Source organism: Drosophila willistoni, assembly GCF_018902025.1.
Source record: "Drosophila willistoni isolate 14030-0811.24 chromosome XR unlocalized genomic scaffold, UCI_dwil_1.1 Seg41, whole genome shotgun sequence".
NCBI classification, from domain to species: domain Eukaryota; kingdom Metazoa; phylum Arthropoda; class Insecta; order Diptera; family Drosophilidae; genus Drosophila; species Drosophila willistoni.
Window position 1 is genome coordinate 207,310 of NW_025814058.1, and position 23,991 is coordinate 231,300.

General features: G+C 38.9%; 9 protein-coding genes and 1 long non-coding RNA gene across 12 annotated transcripts in view; 6 read left to right on the forward strand and 4 right to left on the reverse strand.

The window, feature by feature from the left end:
- Window positions 1–1,747, forward strand: LOC6643113 (ubiquitin thioesterase OTU1). Its single transcript, XM_002065698.4, has one exon. It carries the CDS (start codon window positions 117–119, stop codon window positions 1,200–1,202), a length of 1,086 nt encoding a protein of 361 aa, XP_002065734.3. The 5' UTR covers window positions 1–116; the 3' UTR covers window positions 1,203–1,747.
- Window positions 1,748–2,891: 1,144 nt separating this feature from the next.
- On the reverse strand, window positions 2,892–3,553 carry LOC6643114 (protein Asterix). The gene is made up of 3 exons (XM_002065699.4): window positions 3,330–3,553; window positions 3,131–3,211; window positions 2,892–3,075 (listed from the first exon to the last, which is right to left on the reverse strand). The coding sequence occupies exons 1-3, from the start codon at window positions 3,480–3,482 to the stop codon at window positions 2,986–2,988; spliced, it is 324 nt and encodes a 107-aa protein (XP_002065735.1). The 5' UTR covers window positions 3,483–3,553; the 3' UTR covers window positions 2,892–2,985.
- A 57-nt stretch (window positions 3,554–3,610) lies between these two features.
- LOC6643115 (EKC/KEOPS complex subunit Tp53rk) lies at window positions 3,611–4,395 on the forward strand. The gene has a single exon (XM_002065700.3). It carries the CDS (start codon window positions 3,681–3,683, stop codon window positions 4,350–4,352), a length of 672 nt encoding a protein of 223 aa, XP_002065736.1. The 5' UTR covers window positions 3,611–3,680; the 3' UTR covers window positions 4,353–4,395.
- Window positions 4,390–6,733, reverse strand: LOC6643116 (pentatricopeptide repeat-containing protein 1, mitochondrial). Its single transcript, XM_002065701.3, has 2 exons — window positions 4,844–6,733; window positions 4,390–4,783 (listed from the first exon to the last, which is right to left on the reverse strand). The coding sequence occupies exons 1-2, from the start codon at window positions 6,638–6,640 to the stop codon at window positions 4,478–4,480; spliced, it is 2,103 nt and encodes a 700-aa protein (XP_002065737.1). The 5' UTR covers window positions 6,641–6,733; the 3' UTR covers window positions 4,390–4,477.
- Window positions 6,734–6,802: 69 nt separating this feature from the next.
- Window positions 6,803–7,712, reverse strand: LOC6643117 (survival motor neuron protein). Its single transcript, XM_002065702.4, has one exon. The coding sequence runs from the start codon at window positions 7,609–7,611 to the stop codon at window positions 6,931–6,933; it is 681 nt and encodes a 226-aa protein (XP_002065738.1). The 5' UTR covers window positions 7,612–7,712; the 3' UTR covers window positions 6,803–6,930.
- A 66-nt stretch (window positions 7,713–7,778) lies between these two features.
- Window positions 7,779–8,727, forward strand: LOC6643097 (26S proteasome non-ATPase regulatory subunit 8). The gene has a single exon (XM_002065703.4). The coding sequence runs from the start codon at window positions 7,874–7,876 to the stop codon at window positions 8,666–8,668; it is 795 nt and encodes a 264-aa protein (XP_002065739.1). The 5' UTR covers window positions 7,779–7,873; the 3' UTR covers window positions 8,669–8,727.
- A 273-nt stretch (window positions 8,728–9,000) lies between these two features.
- On the forward strand, window positions 9,001–10,859 carry LOC6643098 (cytochrome b-c1 complex subunit 2, mitochondrial). The gene is made up of 4 exons (XM_002065704.4): window positions 9,001–9,163; window positions 9,297–9,430; window positions 9,506–9,809; window positions 9,879–10,859. The coding sequence occupies exons 1-4, from the start codon at window positions 9,119–9,121 to the stop codon at window positions 10,719–10,721; spliced, it is 1,326 nt and encodes a 441-aa protein (XP_002065740.1). The 5' UTR covers window positions 9,001–9,118; the 3' UTR covers window positions 10,722–10,859.
- A 2,576-nt stretch (window positions 10,860–13,435) lies between these two features.
- Window positions 13,436–15,567, reverse strand: LOC6643099 (endothelial differentiation-related factor 1 homolog). The gene is made up of 4 exons (XM_002065705.4): window positions 15,437–15,567; window positions 15,183–15,306; window positions 13,981–14,141; window positions 13,436–13,867 (listed from the first exon to the last, which is right to left on the reverse strand). The coding sequence occupies exons 2-4, from the start codon at window positions 15,304–15,306 to the stop codon at window positions 13,715–13,717; spliced, it is 438 nt and encodes a 145-aa protein (XP_002065741.2). The 5' UTR covers window positions 15,437–15,567; the 3' UTR covers window positions 13,436–13,714.
- Window positions 15,568–16,093: 526 nt separating this feature from the next.
- LOC124460746 lies at window positions 16,094–16,845 on the forward strand. Its single transcript, XR_006954754.1, has 2 exons — window positions 16,094–16,371; window positions 16,784–16,845. It is a non-coding gene; the product is annotated as an uncharacterized LOC124460746 (long non-coding RNA).
- Window positions 16,846–16,993: 148 nt separating this feature from the next.
- The window catches only part of LOC6643100 (tyrosine-protein kinase Abl), a 29,558-nt gene continuing 22,560 nt past the window's right edge, over window positions 16,994–23,991 (forward strand). For all 3 annotated transcript variants that reach the window (XM_023176236.2, XM_047012281.1, XM_047012280.1), the window contains exon 1: window positions 16,994–17,474. In XM_023176236.2, coding sequence (XP_023032004.1) covers window positions 17,069–17,474 — 406 coding nt within the window. In that variant the 5' untranslated portion in view covers window positions 16,994–17,068. The remainder of the gene's footprint in view (window positions 17,475–23,991) is intronic.

Sequence of the window (23,991 nt, forward strand, 5' to 3'; positions counted from 1 at the left end):
CAATGGTTTTGCAGCTCTAGTTGTCAAAGTAAATAATTACCAAAAAAAAAGATTCTTGAAGTTATATATATTCACATACATATAACAAATTCTATAACAAATTTCAAGTTGAAAATATGACTGGTTCAACGTTCAGTGTGAAACTTAAATCAAAAAAGGGTCAATTTATCGTTAGCGACCTGTGCGAGGCCACAACATTAAAGGATCTGAAGACCCGGATAGTCGAGGCAACTGCCATAGAAGAGCAAAAACTGCATATTTTGGTGGGCTATCCGCCACGCCCGCTGGATCTCAAGCAAGATAAGGAGAAACTGAAGAATCTCGGAATTAAAAGCGGCGAGACTCTTATCGTGGAGGAGAAGGCACTTCCAGCTAATTTATCAACCCTTGAAGAGGACGAGGCGCTGGCGCGTCGTCTGCAGGCTGAAGAAGATGCCGCCAATTTGGACCAAGTGCGTCAACATCAGGTATCGAGCACGAGTACGAGTAGCACACCAGCTCCGCCTTTAGCATTACGTACTCAAAATGCTTCTGCTGCTGTGACCCAAAGTGTCGAGGAGCCACTGGCTGTGCCCTCCAATGGTGACTTTAATGGCATCCTATTGAAAAAGGTAGTGCCAGCGGATAATTCCTGCCTATTCACCAGCATTCGTTTCGTACTCAATGGCAAAGTGGATACCAGCGAGGGTAGCGAAATGATGCGTCATATAATCGCCCAAGAGGTGGCCGCCGATCCTCAACAATATAATGATGCCGTCTTGGGTAAATCCAATTCAGAATACTGCTCCTGGATCCAAAAAGCCGACTCCTGGGGTGGTGCCATTGAAGTGTCCATATTATCCAATTATTATGGCATTGAAATCGATGTGGTTGATATACAAAATGCCATAATCAATCGCTTTGGTGAGGATAAGAATTTCGGTTTGCGTGTCTTCCTACTCTTCGATGGCATACACTATGATCCGCTTTATATGGAAACTGCCACAAGTCCGGATCGTCCGGCTACCATATTCCCCGTGGAGGAGATATCCGTCTATCAACAGGCCGAGCAATTGGCCAATGAGGCAAAATCTTCACGTCAATTTACCAATGTGGATAAATTCAACTTGCGCTGCATGCAATGTGATGTTATGCTAGTGGGACAGCAACAGGCCCAGCAGCATGCCGAGTCCACTGGACACGCTGAATTTGGAGAAATTTAATACGTCCTGATCTTTGGCTTTATTTATATTTTGGCTTTTATTCTGTTTGCCTATTACATACTCACCACCTAACCCACAACGAGAAAGAAAGAGAGAGAGAGAGAGTGCGAGAACGAGAACAAGAACGAGATGGAGAGCTAAAGAGGGCAAGGGCAAGGGAGAGATGAGATAAAAGTTAAAAAATTGTTATACCCTTTGCAATGCATACAAACAAATGAATTATACAATTTGTCCGCCTGTCCGAACTATTTCTAAAAAATGTTCAATGCACTTTGTATATATATCTCTATTCATTTATCTAATACATTATGCAAACAAATTGTTAAAATAGAAAGTAAAAATTAGTCAATTTGATCAAATTTGGGCACCTGCTTGGGGTATGGAAACTTCGGCATAATTCGGAGTTAGCCCAAAATCCTCTGGTTATAGATAAATTATTTTTTATAATTTTGTTCATTTAAAATTAATTTTTCTCCTAAAACTATATTATAATTCTTTTTATAATTTCTCATTTAACCTCACATTTAAAAAAAAAAAATACAAAAAAAAAACATAACTTTTTCTTTAAATTATTGTAAAAGAAAACAAAACACAGAAAGAAAATCATAGAAAGAAGAACCCCAATGTTTTTGATATTGCATTTGAGATAGATGAAGTGTATGATTGACCCATATATATTTAGAAAAAAAAAAAAATAAACTTCTTCGATACATGTGTGGTCATCAATCTGAAGAGTTTAGTTAAGATGTCAATATGAAAACGAGACAAATTCAATAATATTAAACGCTTCAATCAATCGTTGTAATGGTTGCAATTAATCCACATTGAAATAGGCATTAGATTAACCTTAATCGATCGACTTTATGTGATCCGATTGTCGTAAAATCAAAATGTAACAGTCATAATAGAAAATCCACACAAATCGGCATAAAACCGAAAGTAATTGGCCTTTGGAAAAATGATTAAGACACAAGATTCCTGTTTAAGATTAACGATGGTCCTTGAAAAAATATCAAATGCAGTATCTTTGTTAAATATTTATGTACGGAGAATTAGCTTTCATTCACTTTTGGCGGAAATGAAATAGAAAACGTAAGCTTGAACCCACAAAATGCCTGATTAAATTTAGCTTACAAAGTGCCCCAACAAACAACACATGACAAAATTGTTTTCATTCTAAACGATCTGTAGATGCAAATAAACGAATTTCATTGAACGACTATAAAAACCAAAAAATTAATATTTGATAGGAGTCTTCAAAACTTTTACGAGATCAATTTCATGTACATATATAAAATATGAATCTATCTATGTACCTAATTTCGTTGTGAATAAATTGGTTATGGCATGAATGATTAAAAATTTCTCTTGTAATCAGTTTAAAAAGTTACAGCCAAAAGATAAGATAAGTAAATCACTTTTCCTGGGATGGTGGATAATCCATGTTGTTAGAGAAACCTTATTGAATGAGAAACAATTGGACATACCTTTCAATGGATCTCATGTTGATTCGATGTCAATCATTTTCATTATGGAAAATTATGTGTCCTCTTATTTATTATGTATTATACTGTTTACTCGGATTTCCATTATGTAAGTGTTCTACGACTTTTGATAATGATGATGATGAATAGGATTATATGTCATATGTTTGCAGTTATTCAACAAATAAGTTATTTTACGCTTCCATTTACACAACAAAAAAAAGAAAACATATTGTTTATTTAAAAGAGGAAAATCTTTTTGGAATTAATTGTCTAGTTTGTCAATTCATTGGCAAATGTTAAGATGCCCAGGGCGGCGTCATGGCGGCAGGATTCTGTAGATATGACATGACGACAGCACTAACGCTCAGCATAAAGGAGGACAACACCTGCAGGATTAATACCATTAGAATGAAGATATCTCTGCTCTATGACAAGACTTACCTGTTTGGCATCATCGCTGGCACGGGAGCTGGCAAAACTTATGCACGAGCAATACAGGGCAAACCAGGCACACCATTTCAACTGTAATTATAGATAACCCATAACTAATTAGAATCTGTTCGTCTTGTTTTTTTCCCAAATGCGGGTGCATTCAATTGAAGATACCCTACAAAATTGGGCCAATCATGCTAATTTTTACCTTCATCATCAGACCACACATGGAAAATATCATGCCCAAGATATTCATGTAGTCGGGCAACATGTCCTCATTGGCTCCGCCCTGACCGGCATTTTTAGGTGCCTTGTAGCGATTAATTTTCTCTTTGCGACGTGGATCCACCGTAATACTCATGATTCTTTAAATTTATAATTATTTAGGTCAATTTATAGTTGGAGCAATAGAGCTGGGAGTAAAAACGATGACAGATAACCAATCGATAACAAGTTAACAACCTGCTGCTATCGAAATTTCCATAGAGTTGCCACCTTTTATACATTTTGATTCAGATCCATCCTCGTTAAAATAAGAAAACAAAAACATAAAAGAACCATGTCTCTGGATATACTGAAGCAAGGCGCCGAGGGTCGCCTGTATCTGGGTGAATTCAAGGGCGAATCCTGCTTAATCAAGGAGCGATTTGTGAAGAAATATCGTCATCCCGAATTGGACACTCAAATCACACGGCAACGGATGAAAGCCGAAGCCAAAGCGGCTGGACGTTGTCTGGCCGCTGGAATACGAGCACCACGTATACTCCACTCAGATTTAAATCAACACAAATTGTATATGGAATACTTTGGTCAGGCGAAGACAGCCAAGCAATTTATACAGGAAACAGTGGCCAGCAAGGGAGATTTATCAGAGTCTATTCTCATGGAACTTTGTTCCAGAATTGGCTCAACCATAGGCCAAATGCATAGCAATAACATTATACATGGCGATCTAACCACTTCCAATATACTTATCAATCCCAAAGACACCGATTATGAGGTGGTTTTCATTGATTTCGGCCTAAGCCATTATAATCAAGCCTCGGAGGATAAAGGTGTGGATTTATATGTACTGGAGCGGGCGCTGTTGAGTACCCACAGCGAACAGCCCTATCTATTTGATGCCATTCTCAAGGCATATAGCAAGGACAGCGGCAAGGACCAAGAGGCGGTAATGATTAAATTTGAAGAAGTCAGAGCCCGGGGCAGAAAGAGGACTATGATTGGTTAGGGAATTTCCACTAAAACTAAAATAAAATCCAATTGAATTGAAAGTTTGTTAACAATTTACCTTAAATAATGTATGACTGCAATATTCTTATATAACTTAATTATTATCCAAAACAACAAAAGGGTTTACTCCAGCTGTTTGACTGTACTTTCACGTAGACGAGGAGGATCAGGATCATCTTGAAGTTCATTAATTTTGATTTTTTTAATGTATTTTCTTAATTTGGTTTTCCTCTTGATTTGTTCATGCTTCAGCGATTCCATACCCTCAACATTGGGTTTCTTGTACTGGGCATAAGGACGTTCCTTTATCTTAGCTATGGCATCCTCTAACTTAAGATTGGACAGGCCATGTTCCTCATAGAACATGCGATATTTATCACAGAATTTCGAGTGCCCCTTTTTGTACGATGTTGTCTTGGTCGAAGGATGCTAATGAAAAAAAAAATGAATATAGATTATATGTATTTTCAATCTATTTGGTAAACTTACCCTGGCGTCTATGGCTCTGGCACAACCTCGATGAAAATTATGGAGATGCCTTAAAAACGATTCGTTCGGTTTCAGTTTCTCCTCCAGGCACAATTGCATGATTTCATTGATGTACGCAAAATTCCTTTGGGCACAACCCTGACGTAACATGGCACCCAATATGGGCATATTCATTCTAATGTCGGCAGCCTGCATCTCTTGCAGCAGTTCTCTGGCTTCCTCTTGAGTGCGACAACCCAAGGCAAGGACTCCATAGGTAATGATATCCGGTTTTAGGCCGGCTGTTCGAATCATTGTCAAAACCTCACGAGCACTTGCATAGTCAAAACGCATGGAACGTTTCTTAATCAGAATATTAAAAAAGTCAATATCCGCTTTTAGGCCAATTTTGCGAACAAATCCCAATAGTTGCTTTTCGGCAGCATTTGTGGGTGGTATCACCTCCAGCATAAGGGTGAAACATTCAATATCCGGTGTAATCTCAAGCTGTTTCATATGCTCAAGGAAACCAGTTAGTCCGCCAAGTAATAGGAATCTCTCGTGGGGTTTAATGACATCGGCAAGTGATACCAAACTACCCAAATGTGGTTGGGGCAGAAGCAAATTGGGTAATTCCAAGTGATTGTCATCGCTGGATGGGATCAACTCAATTTGTGAACCATTGGCCGAAAAGGGATTGAGAGCTGATTGGGACTTAATCGTTTGGTCAGCAGAAGATGAGTTTATTTGTTTTACTTCATCTTTAGCTGGAGAAGGACATATTGTGTTTAGAACATCACGCATATCATCTAAGCTACCAAATTTACAATCCCTCACACATCTTAGCATTGTGCCAAAGCTATAATAATCCGGCTTGATTCCACTCTGTAGCATCTTATGCCAAGTGATCAATGCATGACGAAATCCATGCTCCTCATCCCCCGCACAGGCTTGCAGAAGAAAATTGAATGTCTCCGCATTCATCAGCAATTTACGTTCGAGCATTTCATCGGCTATTTGATAGGCAGACGCAACATCTCCGCATCGGCCATAGGCCTTGATCATGGCATTGTAGTTCTTTACATTTGGCTCATAATCCTTCTCTAGCATACTCTCACGCAGTAGCTGAATCCGTTGCAGGCCATCCTTGGATGTGGGAGCATTTGCGCAGGCATTCAACAAGGACGTATATGTGCCGCCAGTTACCTTTAAACCGCGTTGACGCATCTTCGTGTACAGCTGAAAGGCTTTGCGGGTGTAGCCTTCCTTGGCGCATCCTGATATCAGTAGATTGTATATATAGTTCTCCGGCTTAACTCGATCCTCCTTCAACATGCGTTGCTCGACAACTGCAATTGCCTCATTCAGACGATGGGCATTTAAATGTTCTTTGATTAGGCGTGCATATTCTTTGGTACGCAATTTACGAAAATTTCTTGTTGGTCTGCTTAGAAACTCCTCTTCAGCTGCATCACCGGGATCAGCATACGTTTCACTTAGATCCTCCTCCTTTACATGGCCAAATAAATCAGCTTCGTTTGATTTTGTCTTTGGTGACTTTTTGACAGGTTTTATAACTTGTGGTTGTTGTTGTTCCTCCTCATCGATTATTGGTTGTTGTCGGTGAGACTCGTCGAATTTGTTAGCCTCACGTTTGGCCTGCATGCCGGCATCCTGGTCTGTTATACGCACGTGCAGCAGCCGGTGCGTTCCAGGATTACCTAAGCGAAAGTGATTTATGAAGCCGCTTTTTGGTGCAATAGGTAGACGGCGTCGGATATGTGAACCTAAGGTCAGGCTAAGCAAACGCAGAGCCATAATTTTCTTTGGCAATAGTCTTTTATTTTATGTAATTCGAAATAAATGGGGGGGACCGAATATCTACAGTTAAAACGCGACCCAGTCCAAAATCAAAACAGCTGAGACCGCAGCGTTGCCACCTGACACAAATGCCGTTACTGCCAGTTGCGAATATAAACGTTTTGTTAATGTTCTTGAATTTATTATTTATGCTTTCTTAACCGCTAAACAAATCTTTCTCAGAAAGAGTAATGGTATTAGTAGTAGGATATAAAAAACATTTTCGTCTTTGAGATCGAAATTATGAGCTACTTCTTGGCGGCTGAGGGTCCAGCTCCCGATTGGTTTTTCTTATTGGCATCCTTCTTTCCTTGATAGAATCCAGTGTAATATCCCGACATGTACCAGGCTGTCAGCATGGCCACAAAGTCCTGTTCTCCTTCGATAGTGTTCCCAGCTGGATTGATTATTGGCGGCACAAATGGCATGGGTGGCATAAATGGCATGGGTGGCATAACCAAACCGGGTATCTTAGTTGGCTTCTTTGAAACATTTTTCGGACGTGCCTCTTCTTGATCCAGCTCAGCCTTCGCCTGGACGAACTGTTCACGACGAGTCTTCTTGCCCCAGGAAGGCAACAGATCGGTGAGCAGTACCTCCTGCTCATTTTCATAGCCGCAATAGCGCAGCACGCAAGTGCCAGTAAGGTCGTTAATAGATACTATGGAACCCTCGTAGTCCAGACCATCAGTGTAGGTAGCGCGAGCAAAGTCACCCACCTTGTATACCGTCTCAGGAGAAACCGAGTCATTAGTAGCCGATTCCGTCTTATTGTCAGCTACACCAGATGCAGCTTCTGCGGCTTCTTGTTTGTTAGTATAATCGGCCAAACGGCGAGCTAAAGCCTCGCGAGCAAGGTTCACCGATTCGTCGTAGGTCTTCATAAGCAAGGTGTCGTCCCATGCTAAAGTATTTGCCTCGTCAGACATCCTTAATTTCTTTAACAAATAGCTCAAATTATGAATGAAAATCGAAATGAAATGGTTATTGCTGGAAGCGTTGTCAGAAAGTTTGTGAACGAAAACTGGCAATATTGACAGCTCGCTCTAAGCGATATCGATATCAATGCGACTGAACCAGTTCCCGTTTGACTGACAACTCAAAGTTCCGTCTCTAGAGCAAAAACGAAACTCATTCTCATTTGTGAAGGAAAATAATTTGGTAAATTGTTTTAAATCATTTTCAAAAGTAATGGCATCGGTGGAAACCCTGTACAAAGAACTGACCGTCGAGTGGTCCAAGCGTCCCGCCAACCTTGTAAAATGCGGCCAGCTGCTGGATCAACTGAAGGTGGCCCTTGTAAAATTGGCATTTCTACCAACAGACGGCGCAGATGCCCAGAACTCGAAGAAACAATTGCTGCTGGCCCGTAGTGTCCTGGAAATAGCCGTGGAGCATAGTGTCCTCAAAAAGGAACTGCAGGCCTTTGAACGCTATATGTCGCAACTTAAGTGCTATTATTATGACTATGCCAAGATAATTGGAGAATCTGATTGCAAATATAAGCTACTAGGCCTCAATCTTCTGTATTTGCTATCTGAGAATCGGGTATCTGATTTCCATACGGAACTGGAGCTGCTGTCGGTGGACATTATCCAGAACAATCAATTCATTCGTCCCATTTTGGCCTTGGAGCAGTATATCATGGAGGGCAGATACAATAAGATATTCCAAGCAAATTCCTCAATGCCAGCGGAAATATACAACTACTTCATGGATCTCCTAGTGGAAACGGTGCGTGACGAGATTGGGGCCTGCATTGAGATGTCGTATGAGAAAATCTCCGCCAAAGAGGCAGCCAAACGTTTAAATCTACGTTTGCCCGAAGAGATGAAGGCATTCGGTGAGAAGCGTCATTGGAAATTGGAAAGCAACGGCAACTACAGTTTCACAGATCGCAGCATTAAGCCTAAAGAATTGCTACCGTCTGAGGAACTGGCGGAGCAGGTACTCAGCTATGCCAGAGATTTGGAAATGATTGTTTAAGCAGCAGTTCACTTTTAATTGTAATCAAAATAATAATAAATCCCTTTTTTTGTAATAGATTTATTGATATTGCATGTCATTATTGCAGTTTTCCCATTGTTCTCTTAACTGAATCGAACTACTATAGCATATAGAAATCGCCAATAAAAAACAAATCATAACAAAATGCCCATGACAGCTTAATGTCTGAGAGAGATGGAAGAACAATATCCATGGCCCTGCCACACAGCATTAGGGATGACAAAAACATTCTATTACGAATGAATAATAATCACCAAATTTTTTGGACAGAAACTGGTCACACTATTTTGACATTTCCCTGTGTGGAACTAGTTCTTCACTGGCCAAAGCGAACGACACGGCGGAGCATAAAAATTTTCGCTCTGCGATTATTTAACTTAAACCAAAATTGCTTAAAAAGCCCTTGCAATAAATTAGTAATTAACGACCATGGCCTGCAATGCCAGTAAGACGCATCTATTGCGTGCTATCGCTGTAAGTTGCCATCTTCGACTTAACCCAAAAAAAGAACAACAAAATTACTACTAGTTCTATTTTCATTTTCTTCATGTTACGTAAAACTGAAATTACACAAATCGGTAATTATCCTGTGTGTTTTATTATTTAGAAACGAGGCTATGCGACCTCTCCCCGGCCAGTGGGTGATGCCTCCGCCATCAATGTGAATGTGCTGGAAAACAAATTGGTGGTAGCCACTGCCGATGCCACTCTGCCCGTTTCCCGTGTGTCCATCGTGTTGGGGTAAGTCCACATATGTTTTTTTATTATCATATATTCGCTCTCTCACACACACACACATCTGATCACAAAATTTAGGGCTGGTTCCCGCAATGAAGCCTATGATGCTTTGGGGGCTTCACATCTGCTCCGTTTGGCCGGTGGCCTGAGTACCAAGAATTCAACTGCTTTTGCCATTGCCCGTCATATCCAACAAGTCGGTGGCAACCTAACCACCTGGGGTGATCGTGAGGTTGTTGGTTACACTGTGGAAACCACTGCCGATAATGTAGAAACTGGTCTGCGCTATCTCCAGGATCTGTTGCAGCCTGCCTTCAAGCCCTGGGAGCTTAAGGATAACAGCAAAACCTTGCTTGATCAATTGAGTGCTGTGACCACTGAGGTAAGTCTATCCAGATGAAGCTTGACCTGAATTAAACAGTTTTTTTTCGTATTTTGTTTATAATCTCAGCAACGCGCCATTGAGCTGGTTCACAAGGCTGCTTTCCGTTTGGGACTGGGTAATTCGATTTATGTGCCACGTTTCCAGTTGGGTAATCTCTCCACAGAGACTCTGCTGCACTATGTGGCCAATAACTATGCACCCAGTCGCGCAGCTGTTGTCGGTGTGGGCATTGACAACAATACTTTATCCGGTTTCGCCCAAACCCTGGAGTTCCCCACTGGCAGCGGCAGCGGCAAAGCTTCATCGGCCAGCTACTATGGCGGTGATGCTCGCAAGGACACAGCCGGTCATCGGGCCACAGTGGCTGTTGCTGGTCTAGGTGGAGCCGCCTCAAATCACAAAGAGGCTCTGGCCTTTGCCATTCTGGAGCAAACTGTTGGTGGCGTAGCAGCCACCAAGCGTGGCAATTCCGCTGGAGTTTTTGGTGAGGCTGCTAGCTCTGCTGGTGGTTCATCCACGGTCAAGGCTTTGAATGCTTCCTACTCGGATGCTGGTCTCTTTGGTTTCGTTGTCTCTGGCGACAGCAAGGATATTGGCAAGACTGTTGACTCTTTGGTGCGTGCCTTGAAATCAGGTTCCGTGTCCGAGAAGGATGTGGCTCGCGGCAAGGCTCTGCTAAAGGCTCGCGTTTTGGCCAAATACTCATCCGACTCTGGTCTGATTAAGGGCATCGGTCGTCAGGCTGCTCTCACCAGAACCGTATTGGATGCCGACACACTGATTGCTGCCATCGATGGTATTTCACAACAACAGGTTCAGGAAGCCGCCAAGAAGGTGGCCAGCTCCAAGCTGTCAGTGGGCGCCATTGGAAATCTGGCGAATGTCCCATATGCATCCGATTTGGCTTAAGTAGATCAATGGATTCATAGGATCCCCCTCCTTCAATTGTAAAGAATAAAACAAAACAAAAACACAAAACCTAAACGATAACAAACACATAAAAACAAAAATATATAAATAAAATTCTGTTGGAATTCAAGGATCGTATTAGATATTTTTGAATTTGGCCAATTATTTAACAATTAGACAAATGCAATGTCAAGTGATTATCAGATCTGTTAAAAGTTAGTTGTTCTAATGAGAATAAATGATTAGAGGAGTTGGTTTACTCAAATTAAAGCATAAATATTGTCAAAAAGAGTAAGACAGAATCGGTGCCTATATCGTTCTCTTTCACTTTTAAGTAAGTTTTGGTAAAGCCTTCGAAAAAAAGTAGCACAATCTGATAAATTTGCCCAGATCAGTCAACTATATAAAGTCTACGATATGGAAACGATTAACAATATAAACCCAAGTCAATTAATTAAACAGTCAGACAAAAATAAGGCAAACAGCAGATCCAGAAAACAATTTTCTAATGCATTATGGTATAATCCTTAGACCAAATCCTCAGATTCTGGTTTCGGAAATGTAACTTTTTTAGGGGTTTTTCGGTAACTAAAATAAGTTGAAAGCTGATGAATTCTTTACTGTTTTGTAACATTTTGTGGTTATTCTATCCAAGATTCTATCCAAGATCTAATTTTGTTTCTTCTTTGTTTTTCTGTTGTCATTTCAAGTTCTTAAACCAAAACAAAACACATTTTATATTCAAATGTTAGTTAAAAAATTAACATTTTTGAATGACAAAAAATTGGTTTTTGTATCTAGTTTCATAATGCTTTTAGTTTAATGTTAGAATTTCCCATTTGTTAACGCTGAAAGACCTTAGATAATTCTCTAAAATTATTAATTATTTCTTGCTATAGAAAAACAATCAATGGATTATATTTTTGCAACTATCGATAAAAAAAAAAAAAAACAGCAAATATCAATTTTAAATAGCTCTCCAAATTAACCCTTATATGACCCTTTCTGTGAAATATATCCATATATGTACCTTATGATCTTATTAAAATACTTTTAAGATGGCCCAAAAAACATTTATTATTCTATTTGATATTGGATATTTCATACATATATGTATATATATGTATATATATATATATATATAGTAGGGAAGGTTTCACTACACATTTATAGCAAATACACATTAATTAGTTAAATTTATGTTTCATGTTTTCCCTTTTTTTTTTTTGGGTTTTTTGGTATTTTTTCGACGATTTTAGTAATGTTAATTTTTGTTTTAGTTTTCATCATCTGGAGTTCAGACAGACATGGACCGAAAGGAAACGCTTTGAATAATAATTAGATGCCATCGTGATATCGCTTAGAAATTACGACAAAAATTCTTCATAGACTAGAAAAATGGTTGATTGCTAAATATATATAAATTGTTGTTTTGCTTTTTCATCGCTTGTTTTGGTTTTTTCTTTTGTTTTTGTATAATTATACTTAATTATGCTTCATTTCCTTTTTTTTTTTTGTTGTTGTATATGTATGTATATGTATATTAAGTAAACGCACATTTCAAGTCACACTTACACTTATGATATATATATAAAATATAATGAAGGTCTTTTTTAACAGAAAAAGAAAAGCAAAAGCTCCCGCAAGTTAATACATTTATATATATATAGATAATGAATCAAATATTTAAATGAGAGATAGAGTAGGAGATATAAAAATGGAATATTACTGGCTTGTTTTCAACTTCTCCTACGCTACACTAGAAAAACGTCCCCAACTATACGAATAATGCAAACCGATCAGACAAATCCATGCCCATTGCAGCTGGAGATTGCCTTGAATGTTTTGTCCATTGCAATCCGGATAACTTTAATCTGTTCGTCCAAGAAATTTATAAGATTTAGATGGCTTGGAATGTTGGATGAGAAAGAGAAGCTTAAAGGTTATTCAAAACTATGACACAGCCTAAAAGTAAGCCCAGTCCTCCCCCCTCCCCCGCCTCCTGACCAATACGTACTCTCCAAAATTTGTGTTAACCCATCTCGATCCCCAGGAGAGGGTCGGTTCGTTTTTTTTTTGGTTTTTTTTTTTTGTGGATTAGTCATTAAATACATATATATATACATACATAAAAGTATGTATGTATTCCATAAATTATATCAGGTTTTGTAAATGAACTTATATTTGTTTATAACAAAAATGCCAGAGAAAGAAATAAATGTAGATGATATTTTTTAACTATGAGCTAAGGATGATTTGCGTCGTGTGTTGCTATAAATTTTAATATCAGTTTTGTCGGATCGGATCTGTCCGTGGTGTGTGTGTGTGTGTGTATGTATGTGTGTGAAAGACTGTGTGTGTTTGTGTGTGTGCTACAATACATAATTTTTGAAAATAGTTTGGAAAAAAGAGAAAATTCAATTAAAACAAATCAAGAGAAAAAAGAAAAGGTTTACGAAATTTGAATGATGTTGTGATCGGATCATGAAATCTTTAGCTCATAGTTTGGTTTATCTTCCACCTCTTCTTTCTCCTCCTCTTCATCCTTCATCTCGGCGACTCTCTAGCTGTTTCTTTCTCTGTCTGTCGCCGTTTATTTGTGTTTTCTGTTGCTTTTTGCTTTGTTTCGTAGATGCTTCTTCTTGTGTTGTTGTTGTAAGTGCAAAATCCGAATTGATTTTTGGTTTGACTGCCTCCCGATATAATGCTTCTCATTTGCGTCTGCTGCTTACAGTACTCCATCCTCCTGCCTCTGCTTGCAGATTCTGGTGTTTTTGTTGTTGTTGTTGTTGTTGCTGTATCTGATGTTGCTGATGTTGTTGACTCTGCTGATAATGCTGCTGCTGCTGTTGTTGTTGCTGGTGGTGATGTTGGTGTTTGGCATTTCTTGTTGTTGTTGTTGTTGACATATTTGCAGTGGATGTTGCTGTTGTTGTTGCTGGTGCTACGAGTAATTGTGAAGCAGTTGTTGTAGACGACGCTGCGGCATCATCTCACTTTTTACCGGGAGGCGCTATTGGTTGGCCGCGTTCCTTGCCACGTAATTTTATACCAAGCACACGCTCCATTTTACCCAATATCAAATTATTGGGAATTCCACGTCCAGCTTCATAATCCGTTACCACTTGCTGTTTCTCACAGATTTTCTGCCATAGAAAACAAATAAGGAAACAGAGAAATTTGTTAACAAAGAATTAGGCATAGATTCTATCTATTAAAAGCATTAACAATAAGTATAACAATATAATTAATATCTTACAGTGGCCAAATCCTTTTGACTGAGCCCCTTGCCTTGACGTCCTTGTTGGATTAGTTTGCCCACATCGAGTGGAATTTTATCATGGCGCAATTCTTCAGTCTCACGATCCAGCTTGGCAGTGTTCTTGGTGGTCACATGCTGCTTGTTGGTGCCAGCACCATCTGCAAATTCAAAGTATAATTAGCAAAAATTCGTCATGGCATATCAATGGAGAAATGCTGATGGAGTGATTCGGTTCCTACCCTAAGCCAACTTTTCGCTAATGCAAATATACACATAAATGTATATGTAAGTCAGCGTGTCATCATGTTGAATTATGTTTAGATTATATTACTTGGCTAACAGAACATGTGTGTGTGTGTGTGTAAATGTAGGTCAGAGTGAAAGTTTCTATTTTGTTTGTTTGTTTTTTTGCATTTCCAATAAATTGTGTGGCAATTTGAGCCAGTTCTCCTCCTACCCCAATGAGAAAATGAGTAAGAGTTGGCGCTGAGATTTATATTTATTATTATTGTAGCAGCTATCTTCTGGTTGCCTGGTCATTTATGTTTATTCTAATAAGAAGTTGGCCCTGAAACGGTTCCAATAGGAAACTAATGCGAAAAGCATTGATTTTGTGCATCATCTTAAAAGTCGTTGAAAATGTTTCATTTGGTATACAGGAAAAATCAATAAGTACAAGTATTTGTTTTTTTTTTGTTTTTTGCCATATTTTAGAGAGCACATGATAAAAGGTAAAGGCGGATAATCCGCATCCCGCAAGGTTTCATTTTCAATTTCACACTCCCCCATAAACCCCCTGCCGGCGCTTGCACCTCACTGTCTCTCATTCTACTGTCCCATTCCGGGACCATTTAAACTAGGCCAAAAAGCTTTTTTCCCCCTCTCTCTCACCCTCTCTCGCTCGCTCTCTCACAATGCATTTGTCATCAAAATGCTGCTGCGTGCTAATTGCCGCAACATTGTGAAATCTAAAAAAAACAAAAACAATGATGACTGATTAAGTCGTTTAAAAAAAGAATAACTAAAAAGATCAACAACAATAACAAACGCCACGCAATTGATTGCAAAAGGAGGCAAGGCAAAGGCAACGGTAACGGCGGGCGGGAGGAGAGTTTGCCCGGTTGGCTGGCAGGGGTGCTTGTTCGGTGTATGACATAGTGCGGTTAATGCATAATATTTTATCCCCACTATATACTTACATTTCTGTTGAGTGTCCACTGCTACTCCTTGACGCCGGGCTTGATTGACAGCCGATTCAGTCTTAAGCGCCGATGATTTGGGTGCCTTCTTTCTCAACACTGTAACTGTGTCCCAGTCCGACATCTTTTTTATATGGGATTTCGAAAAAAAATTGGGAATATTTTTTTTGTAACCGAATTACGGAGAGCGTGGAAAGAAATAAGAATCCCAAATAAAGTATTTCAATTGTTGATAATCGCCTTACACTACTTACACTGACTGCTTTGTTTTAGGCCTTCAATTGCTCTTTTAAAATCTTAATTAAAAACTACTACAAATTCCAGAACTATCTCTGAAGTAAGTATGCATGCGAATGCGTATATATGTATATGTATTTATGTCTATGTATATGTACACACTCTTGCACGAAATATATAGTCTGATTTTCAATCACATGTGTTTTGCAATACTTGTGGGGGACAGATGCTTGTCAACACTGGGCTTATGTGGAGTTAGCGGGAAAAAGCTCAATTGCCAAATTTATCATTTTGTGCAATCCATCAAGAATTGATTTAAAACGGGTTTATCTAAAGCTTATTATATATCAGAAAATTGAATAAATTTATAAATAAATACATAAAAAACAAAAAAAAATGCTAAATGAGCACAAAGTTGAAAACTCCATTTACCAACACATGGCATTGAGTTTTTGTTATGGAGTCACCAGACCAGCTGGCAACGGCTCCAATAATTTTTGTGACCTTACAAATGATAAAAGTGTGAAGAAAAAAACTAAAGACAGTCAGAGATTAATAAAATTTTACAATTTTAAGGCGCCACCATTTTAACATTTAAACCCAGTATTTTTTCTGTTATTTTTTTATTGTTATCGTAAGCTGGTCACACCAGATTTTGCACTTTCTATCAAGAGTTGGCCACATTGTTGTTTTTTTTTAATGTTGTTTTTATATTGGATGTGAGCGGACGTGCGGATGTTGCGGATTTTTGTGTTCGTAAATTTATAAAATTGATTGTGTATGGATCGTCTGTTCATCGATTTAATGAGGTCTTGGACGTAATCTGCCGGGATATTTTTGCCACTCCTCCAAGATAGTTGCCTCGAGGTCATTTTTGTTTGTCGTTGTGGATGTCTGTCTGTTCGTTTAACAGTTCAAAGAGGAGACAAGCAAAAAGAACGAGCTCTAGTCGGTTAGTGTAGCGGGTGTGCGTGTGTGTGTGAGTGAATGTGTGCGTGTGTGTGTAATTGGAAAAATGCATAGATATATGTATGTAGAAAAAGAGAGAGAATAAAAGTGCCAATAATTGAAAATAATGTGAAGAATGTATTCTTAAATCTTTTACTGGGCAAATATTTGAAAGTGAAAGAGATTCAGGGAGCGAGAGCAAGAGAGAGCAGAAGCGAGAGCAGCAGCGCGAGAGAGACGAAAAGTGCATTTTTTAGGGCGTGTTTGTCGTCCGCCCCCCCCTTTTTAGCACACACACACACGCACTTGTCTTCTCTATCCACTAAACAAAATAATAAAATATATAAGAAGAGAAACGGAGAAAAATATAAAATAAAGAAAAGATGCAAACGAGTTAAATAATTGTAATTTAACAGCAAAAGAATACAGACAAAAATCGCAAAACTTCCTTTTTTTTCAAGTGAACAAGAAGTAGAGAGAAAAGAGTAACAGCAGAAGAAGAAGAAGAAGCAAGGAAAAGAAAATGTGCAAATAAAGTCAAAGTCAAGCAAAAAGCAAAAAATAAAAAAAAAGAAGAGAGAAAAGAAGAGAAAAAGTATTGAAAAAAATCAAAAAAGAAAAAAAAACAAAAACAACGAGAGTGCAACAAAAGAAGAAAAAAAACCACCCAAAACTCCATCTCCAGCTTTTGGGCCGGGAGAATGGGTGCTCAACAGGGCAAGGAGCGTGGCTCACATTCGAGCGGGGGAGGTGTTGGAGGTGGCGTACCCGTCAGCTGCATTGGCGTATCCAACAGCAGTCCCGTGGCCTCAGTATCGCCCCACTGCATCAGCGGTGGTGGTAGCGGTGGCCTGGTCAGTGGTGGTTCCTTGGCAGCCGGCTCCACATTGCGTGGCTCACGCATTAAAAACTCCTCAGCGGGTGTGGGCCATGGTCATAGCAGCAACAGCGGCGGTGGTGGAGGCGGTGGCAGCAATAGCAGCGGCAATTCCAGCGGATTATCACAACGTAGCGGAGGCGGTGGTGCCGGCAGCGGCGCTGGAGGACACAAGGATAATCGCTGTAATCCCTCGTCTGTGGGTCTCAATATATTCACCGAGCACAATGGTGAGTGACAATTTGCAAGGAATACAAATATTGCATGGCAATTCTCATCATTTGCTGCGCTGCAGCGCACCCACCCAAAAACCCAACATTGAAATGCACTTTAACTCATTCCTTTTTCACCCACCACCCAACTCCCCCGCCTACTTTCTTTCTCTTTCACACACACACACACACAGAGCATGCTGATATTTACACTGCTCAACAAATAAAGAAAATAAATGTATACATCAAAATTTTATCCATAAAAATTTAAAATAAAATAGAAAAATTTGCATAAATATTTGACAATTATTTTGAATTGCCTCGAAATTTTCGAAAAAAAAACCGCATGAGAATCTTATCAAAAGGGGCTTAAAAATATTTAAAAAAATAAGTTTTATATTAATTGGTTTTTCCGAGAATTTATGTCTTTTAACAAACTTTATGTAAAGGTTTGTGTGTTTGTGTGTGTGTTGCGCAGTGTAAAATTTTGTATAAGATGCAAGGCGACATACTCCCACTGTGTTACCCATTTCCCCCCCTATACACACACACTCTCTCTCTCTCTCTCTCTCTCTTGGGTCTCTCGCTCTGATTTTGTCTCTCTTTCTCATTCTCTAATACACACACACATACACTGAGACACTCCACATGCTGCTTTCCAATTGAGCCAATTTCTACGTTTTCATTGCTTCCGATTATCCATAGATGACGACAAGCGCGGAAGAAGAAGAAGAGTAGAGAAGAGAAGAAAGAGAAGGCTCAAACGAAGGCGGTATGCGCGCGTGTGCGTGCGAGTTGTTGTGCGTATGTGTGTGTGTGTGCGGCGGCGTTCACTCTTATTATTATGTTTTTTTTTTTGTTTTGTTGTTGTTGCCGGCTAGTTTTCTACTTGTTGTTGTTGTTGCCGCCTTAGCCTGGCTTTGGTTAAATGGGGGCGGGTTTTTTTTTTGGCTGCATGCATCTCATGCGTCTACCCTTGTCACTTTACACCGCCCAACCGCCCGACCGACCGCCCGGCCGCCCGCACAATACACACACACACAATGTAAAAGAATTGGTGGAGGAAAAATTGTTTTGTGACCTAGCCACCCCCGCTAGGCGTTGAACTGGCTCAGATCGGCTTGTCCCTTGCTCTCACTCCGCTCTCTCCACCTCTCGCCTTTACTGTTGCTTTCTCGAAAATTTTCCTATTTCAATCATTTCATTACGCACATTTCGTTTTCTTTCTGTGTGTGTGTGTGTGTGTGTGTTTCCGTTGCTTTACAAGATTTTCCTTTTTGCCATTTTTACTATTACTCAGTACATTTCATGTTTGTCATTTGTCTCGTCCTACCGCAAATTTCTGTTATCAAAAGAAAAAAAGGAATAACTTTTAGCAGCTGTGTTTTCCTTTCCGTTCAATATCTAATTGGAACAGATGTTTCCGACTGATTGACAAGTTAAACTCCAACTGTAAATGAATGAATGCAATGGCAATAGCAACGGCAACGGTTAACGGTAATGGCAACTTTGTTGCAATTGCAATTTGTGGCAAGAATGGGGAGCAGAAACAACGAAAATGTCTTAATCAAATACCCTATCATTTCGTTTATGGCATGGCATACCCCATTGGAAAAATGTCTGCCCTAGGGAAGAGTATAAAATGAGAGAGTTACTAAAATAAACATCAAAAAGGCAAAAGCGCAAAAGGATTTACGACATTTGATTGAAAGTGGGCAAAACATGGCATAGCATGGCACTTCACTTTTGTTGTTGTTGTTGGTGCTGGAAAATGTGAAAACTTCACTGCAGAATGAAGAGTCTCTCCCTCTCCTTGAAAATACACATACATACAAACACATATGCATGTATTTCAATCTATTAATAAACCTAAACGAGACAAAAGGTAGAGGAAGACAGAGAGAGAGGCAGAGACAGAGGAGAAAGAGCTAGTAATAGAGTCAAAGTGAACAAGAAAAAACAAACTAAAAGAGTTTTATAAATATTTTTCTACATTTGATTGCATTTGATTCACAGTAGCGGAGCGTATAGAGGCAAGACGAATAGGACATGAAAAGGATATTCAGTTTAGCCTCACAAAAATAAATAAGAGATTTTCTTACAATAAGTGTAAACAATTCGCTATGTCACCTGTTAGTCAATTCTCCCACAACGGTCCTCTCTCTTTCTCAAACACACTCACACACACACACCTTACTTGCCCTGCCCTGCCCCCTAAGTTGCCTGCTCCTTAAGTTTAACATTAGCCTTGTAAAAAGTTCATTTGCCTCGTCTCATAATTTGCCGCTTGCATGTCAAGCAAAAAGCAGGAAAACTTGACAGGCTACTCAGATTACCAGAAAGTGGAGAGCAGCGAGCTAGAGAGAAAGAGAGTTGGTGAAACGAGCTAGAGACAGAGCGAGAGCGAGTGCGAGAGGTTGCTCTCACTCTCTGTCACACTCCTTTGGGGCGAAAGCCTTAGGCCTTGGGCCTCCCACTTGAGTCTATTTTTGAAACGTGGTTAGCTTCGAATGGGCGTGTTTGTGTGTGTGTGTGTGCCGCATATGTTACCCATTTGCAATGCAATTTTTTTTTTTTTTTTTTTTGCATTGGCAAACGCATTGAAGCATTGCCAAGATTTTTATTATATATTTTTTCCCAAGCAATTGCAATCTATTCCAGTTTACACTTAGCACATAGCAGATGCCACCAAAAAAGTATCCAATTACAAGTATCTACTACCGCCTACAACTCAACCCAACTCAACTTGGCTTGACTATTGCCAGTTTTGTGGTTTCAAAAAATTGTTACTGTGGATTCATATTAGCCCAAATATGTAAAAAAAGACTTTTTAAATGCTGTGATTACTATTATCTTAAGCATTAAGACCTTAATTAACTTTAGATTAGCACAACAGAGTAAAACATGAGCCTGTGCTGGGTTTATCAACAGGATGACAACGTAAAACACACCTTAAAAATTTTAAAAACTTAGTTAGAGGTCTCCTGATCTGAATCTGATCAATAACTTGTGGGGTGAGCTATAGAATCGGGCGGCAATCGACAATTGTCGGACTGCGTCAAAGAAGGTTTCGATAGAGTCCGGTGAATCTTTGATTAAGAGTACCCTAACCGGATGGGGTAAGGAATAGGGGGAAAAAAATGTGCGGACATTGGATATTAATCACATAATGAAACAAAAATAGTTTTTTAGTGATTGGAAAACCAAAACATTCAATATAACTTAGTCAATTGAAGTGTACCTATTATTTTCATCAAGCACGATTCAAGCAATTGTGCTATTTAATTTTTGTTGTTATAACTTTTGAATAAAATTATTTTTTTTTCAAAATGATGGTATTTTTATAAACAAATATTCAATAAAGAAACATTTAAATTTTGGTGATTAAGGTAATAGAAACAAAGTTATGCTAATCTAAAGTCAATAAAGTTAAATTTTAAGGGGTGTACCCATTATTTTCATCATGAGTGTACATGTATAGGTATGTATTCTTTCTATATAGATACTACTCCTCTCTTGACAGCTACTCAACAAGCAATTTAAAACAAAGCATCTCAGATTAACTATAGTTATTTAGTGGGTTTATGCTTACAAGAGCCATTAAGCAATAAAAATTTAGTTCACTTCTCTAATCTTATGCAACTATGTGAAACTTTAAACAAGTTCAAATAAAAATATCTAAAAAAAGGCAATTTTGGTCTGGCCTGGATTTTTTCGATCAAATAATAAAACACAAAACCATCGATTCTCCAATCAAATAAATTCAAATTGCAAGCGGAAAGTCAACAACGGATTCAAGATATGAACATATAACAAGAATGTTACTTTGATTGAACAAGGACGCAGTGCAGGAGGCAAAGGAAATGGGTCAACAAATTCAACCAATTACTAGGTCAAGTTGAAACAATCAAATAAACTATATTTACGAAAAATAAAATCCATGAATGTGTTTCAGTTTTCAATTCCGCCGACTCAAATATTTCTCTCCCTATCTCTCTCTCTCTCTCTCTCTCTTTTTCTCTCTCTGAATCTGGTAATTACCTGTTAATTGATTGCTTAACAACTTTGCAATCCATTTAAAAGGATAATAAAAGTTTTGCCAACAATGCGATAGATATACGTATTCAATATTGATTTCTTTTCATTTATCATTTTTACATTAATTTTATTTTTCAATTTAAAATTGTCATTTATTGTCATCATCATGTAGTCAATAAATGTTAACAATTTGTTGACCTTTGCTCCACTGTTCCTCCTTGGTGGTTTGTCAATTGTCATGTTGGGTTTGTTTGTCGCCTGCCTCACTCACCTCTCTCCTGTGTGTGTGTGTGTGTGTGTGTGAGTTTCGCGACTCTGAGATCTGCTCCAACAATTCACCTGGGTTGGTGCGGAGCTTGAGGCTTTTGGCCCGTCTGCCCGTCTGTTGTTCGTGTGTTTGGAGCAGCTTGTAATCTGGTAACCTCAGACAACACAGTTTTTACATTGTAATTTTGTAATTGCATTTGCAGGCACGAAATGAAACGAGACGTAACAAAAGGCAATTGCCAATTGCATTGCATCTCCTTCTGAAAATCGCCCCCTCCCGGCCTACCCTTTCTTCTCTCTCTCTCGTTGTATGATTATTTGGCAGAAATAATGTGAATTTTCTTAGTAAAAATCAACTGAATAGAGAGAAAGAGATGAAACTTCATGGGAACTTGACTTGGATGGATGGATGGGATGGGATGGGTGACTCAATCAATAACAACAATTGTGCGCATATAAAAACATATGTATACTAAAAACTGGCTTATCAGCTGTATAATGAGTAAGGAAGGGATGCCGCAGGGGTGGAGAGGGGAGGGCGGATCAAATAAGTTAATTATTATATGCCGAGCATTAAATAGCTCGCAAATCGCTTACACAAATGACTTTGTAATTATGAATCGAAATGAAAATAAAGAGTGATTAAGTAAGAAAAGGGGGGGAAACAGTTTTGGCGAACGGAAATACTTGGATTAAATGTGTTTGAAAGCGACGCAAATGTCACTAATCTTGTATTGAACTATTAACTTGGCCAGAAACATCAGAAAGGTCATATCTTACAACTTGAACTAAGAAGTATATCTGCTTACATATGTGTGTGTGTGTATACATTTTTTTCTTTGTCTCAGTTTAAAGTTTGTTACTCAATCTCACTCTTTGGCCTCGCTCCCCTCTCTGGCACACTCTACGCCACTTTCCCCAACTACTATAAAGCTGAAAATTGATTAACTTTTTTTTCTCACTTCTTAGCACAAAGAACATATCACAGAGCCAACTGTGAAAATAAAAGGGAGACAGCGACACAAATACAGAGAAGAGAAAGAGTAAAGAGAGTAGTAGTAACTCGGAGCGAATGAGATAGAGATTAGTGTTTGTGAACGTGCCAGGTTGGCAAGAAATAATCTCCATCTCTTCTCACCCCCCACACCACCCGTAACCCCCCCTGCCATTGCCCTCAAATGAAATAGTTGCAATTTCGAACGTGATTTGTGCAAATGCAATTCGCGTTCCCATTGATGGAATCAGAATTGAACTGAGGGGAACCTGTAATGGCGGGGGAGGGGGTGTGTAAAGAATAGTCCCAACAAACTGGTTTGACTCACTGAAATTTTGTAAACTATTTCATAAAAGTACGCAAAATACAAACATACAAACAAACATATAAATGTATATCAAGTGCAAAACAAAAGTGAAATGTTTGTATATATTATTATTATTTGCTTTAATAATTTCGGCCTTGGCAGCTTGTTAAACGGTAAATATACAAAATGTACACATGTAGGTGGTGACGAGGGAAAGGGGGAGGGGGAAAGTAAATTGAAAGGGAAACAAATCGTCGTTTCAACTTAATCAAAAGCATACAAAATGCATATAATAAACTTAAGCCGAAATGAAATAAATATATACATACATATGTAAACAAAACATTTTTCCAAGGGGAGACAGGCACCGGCAGCCCCTTCTTAATAACCTACCAAACCCTTTCCCCTTCTCAGTTATTCACTGGAAAGCAAATACACGATCGGATTCATTTCAGGTGGAATTCTTAATCGAAATAAACTTTCGCTGGCAATTAATTACCCAGAATTTCCAATCAGAATGCCCTTTGAACGAATAGAGAAGTATGCACTCGAGCACTCTCCCTCCCTTTCTCCCTCTCTCACTCTATTTTTATCTCTCTCACACTATTGAGTCTCCCCCATAGTCAATCAATCAAAGTGGCGTCAATATTTATGACCTCAAATAATCACAACAAGAAACAAGAGCAAAGGAAACTAAAGAAAAATGAGAGGGGGAGGGGGGGGGACACTGAAGCTAAAAGTATATAAAACTTAAGAATCTTTTAATGCTAATAAGTTTCTGCTCCCCCTCACTCCCTCTCACCAAAAAAAAAAAAAGAAGTTATGTCTCTTATGTTTGCTTTGCCCCACACACATTCTCTTTATTTTCTTTCTTTATGTTTCGTCAGCTAATTTATGCAAACAAATTTCAATGAGGCGAAGTCTCTTGG

Excerpts from the sequence above, each read along its gene's own strand:
- LOC6643117 (XM_002065702.4), bottom strand. The coding sequence starts at position 7,611 with ATGTCTGACGAGGCAAATACTTTAGCATGGGACGACACCTTGCTTATG.
- LOC6643115 (XM_002065700.3), top strand. The coding sequence starts at position 3,681 with ATGTCTCTGGATATACTGAAGCAAGGCGCCGAGGGTCGCCTGTATCTG.
- LOC6643116 (XM_002065701.3), bottom strand. The coding sequence starts at position 6,640 with ATGGCTCTGCGTTTGCTTAGCCTGACCTTAGGTTCACATATCCGACGC. Across the intron at positions 4,784-4,843 it reads CCAGAGCCATAGACGCCAGG|CATCCTTCGACCAAGACAAC; the intron begins GTAAGTTTACCA and ends TTTTTTCATTAG.
- LOC6643097 (XM_002065703.4), top strand. The coding sequence starts at position 7,874 with ATGGCATCGGTGGAAACCCTGTACAAAGAACTGACCGTCGAGTGGTCC.
- LOC6643099 (XM_002065705.4), bottom strand. The coding sequence starts at position 15,306 with ATGTCGGACTGGGACACAGTTACAGTGTTGAGAAAGAAGGCACCCAAA. Across the intron at positions 14,142-15,182 it reads AGTGGACACTCAACAGAAAT|ATGGTGCTGGCACCAACAAG; the intron begins GTAAGTATATAG and ends TTGAATTTGCAG. Across the intron at positions 13,868-13,980 it reads GTCAAAAGGATTTGGCCACT|AAAATCTGTGAGAAACAGCA; the intron begins GTAAGATATTAA and ends TTTCTATGGCAG.
- LOC6643113 (XM_002065698.4), top strand. The coding sequence starts at position 117 with ATGACTGGTTCAACGTTCAGTGTGAAACTTAAATCAAAAAAGGGTCAA.
- LOC6643114 (XM_002065699.4), bottom strand. The coding sequence starts at position 3,482 with ATGAGTATTACGGTGGATCCACGTCGCAAAGAGAAAATTAATCGCTAC. Across the intron at positions 3,212-3,329 it reads TGTGTGGTCTGATGATGAAG|TTGAAATGGTGTGCCTGGTT; the intron begins GTAAAAATTAGC and ends CTATAATTACAG. Across the intron at positions 3,076-3,130 it reads CCAGCGATGATGCCAAACAG|GTGTTGTCCTCCTTTATGCT; the intron begins GTAAGTCTTGTC and ends TTAATCCTGCAG.
- LOC6643098 (XM_002065704.4), top strand. The coding sequence starts at position 9,119 with ATGGCCTGCAATGCCAGTAAGACGCATCTATTGCGTGCTATCGCT. Across the intron at positions 9,164-9,296 it reads ATCTATTGCGTGCTATCGCT|AAACGAGGCTATGCGACCTC; the intron begins GTAAGTTGCCAT and ends TTTATTATTTAG. Across the intron at positions 9,431-9,505 it reads CGTGTGTCCATCGTGTTGGG|GGCTGGTTCCCGCAATGAAG; the intron begins GTAAGTCCACAT and ends CACAAAATTTAG.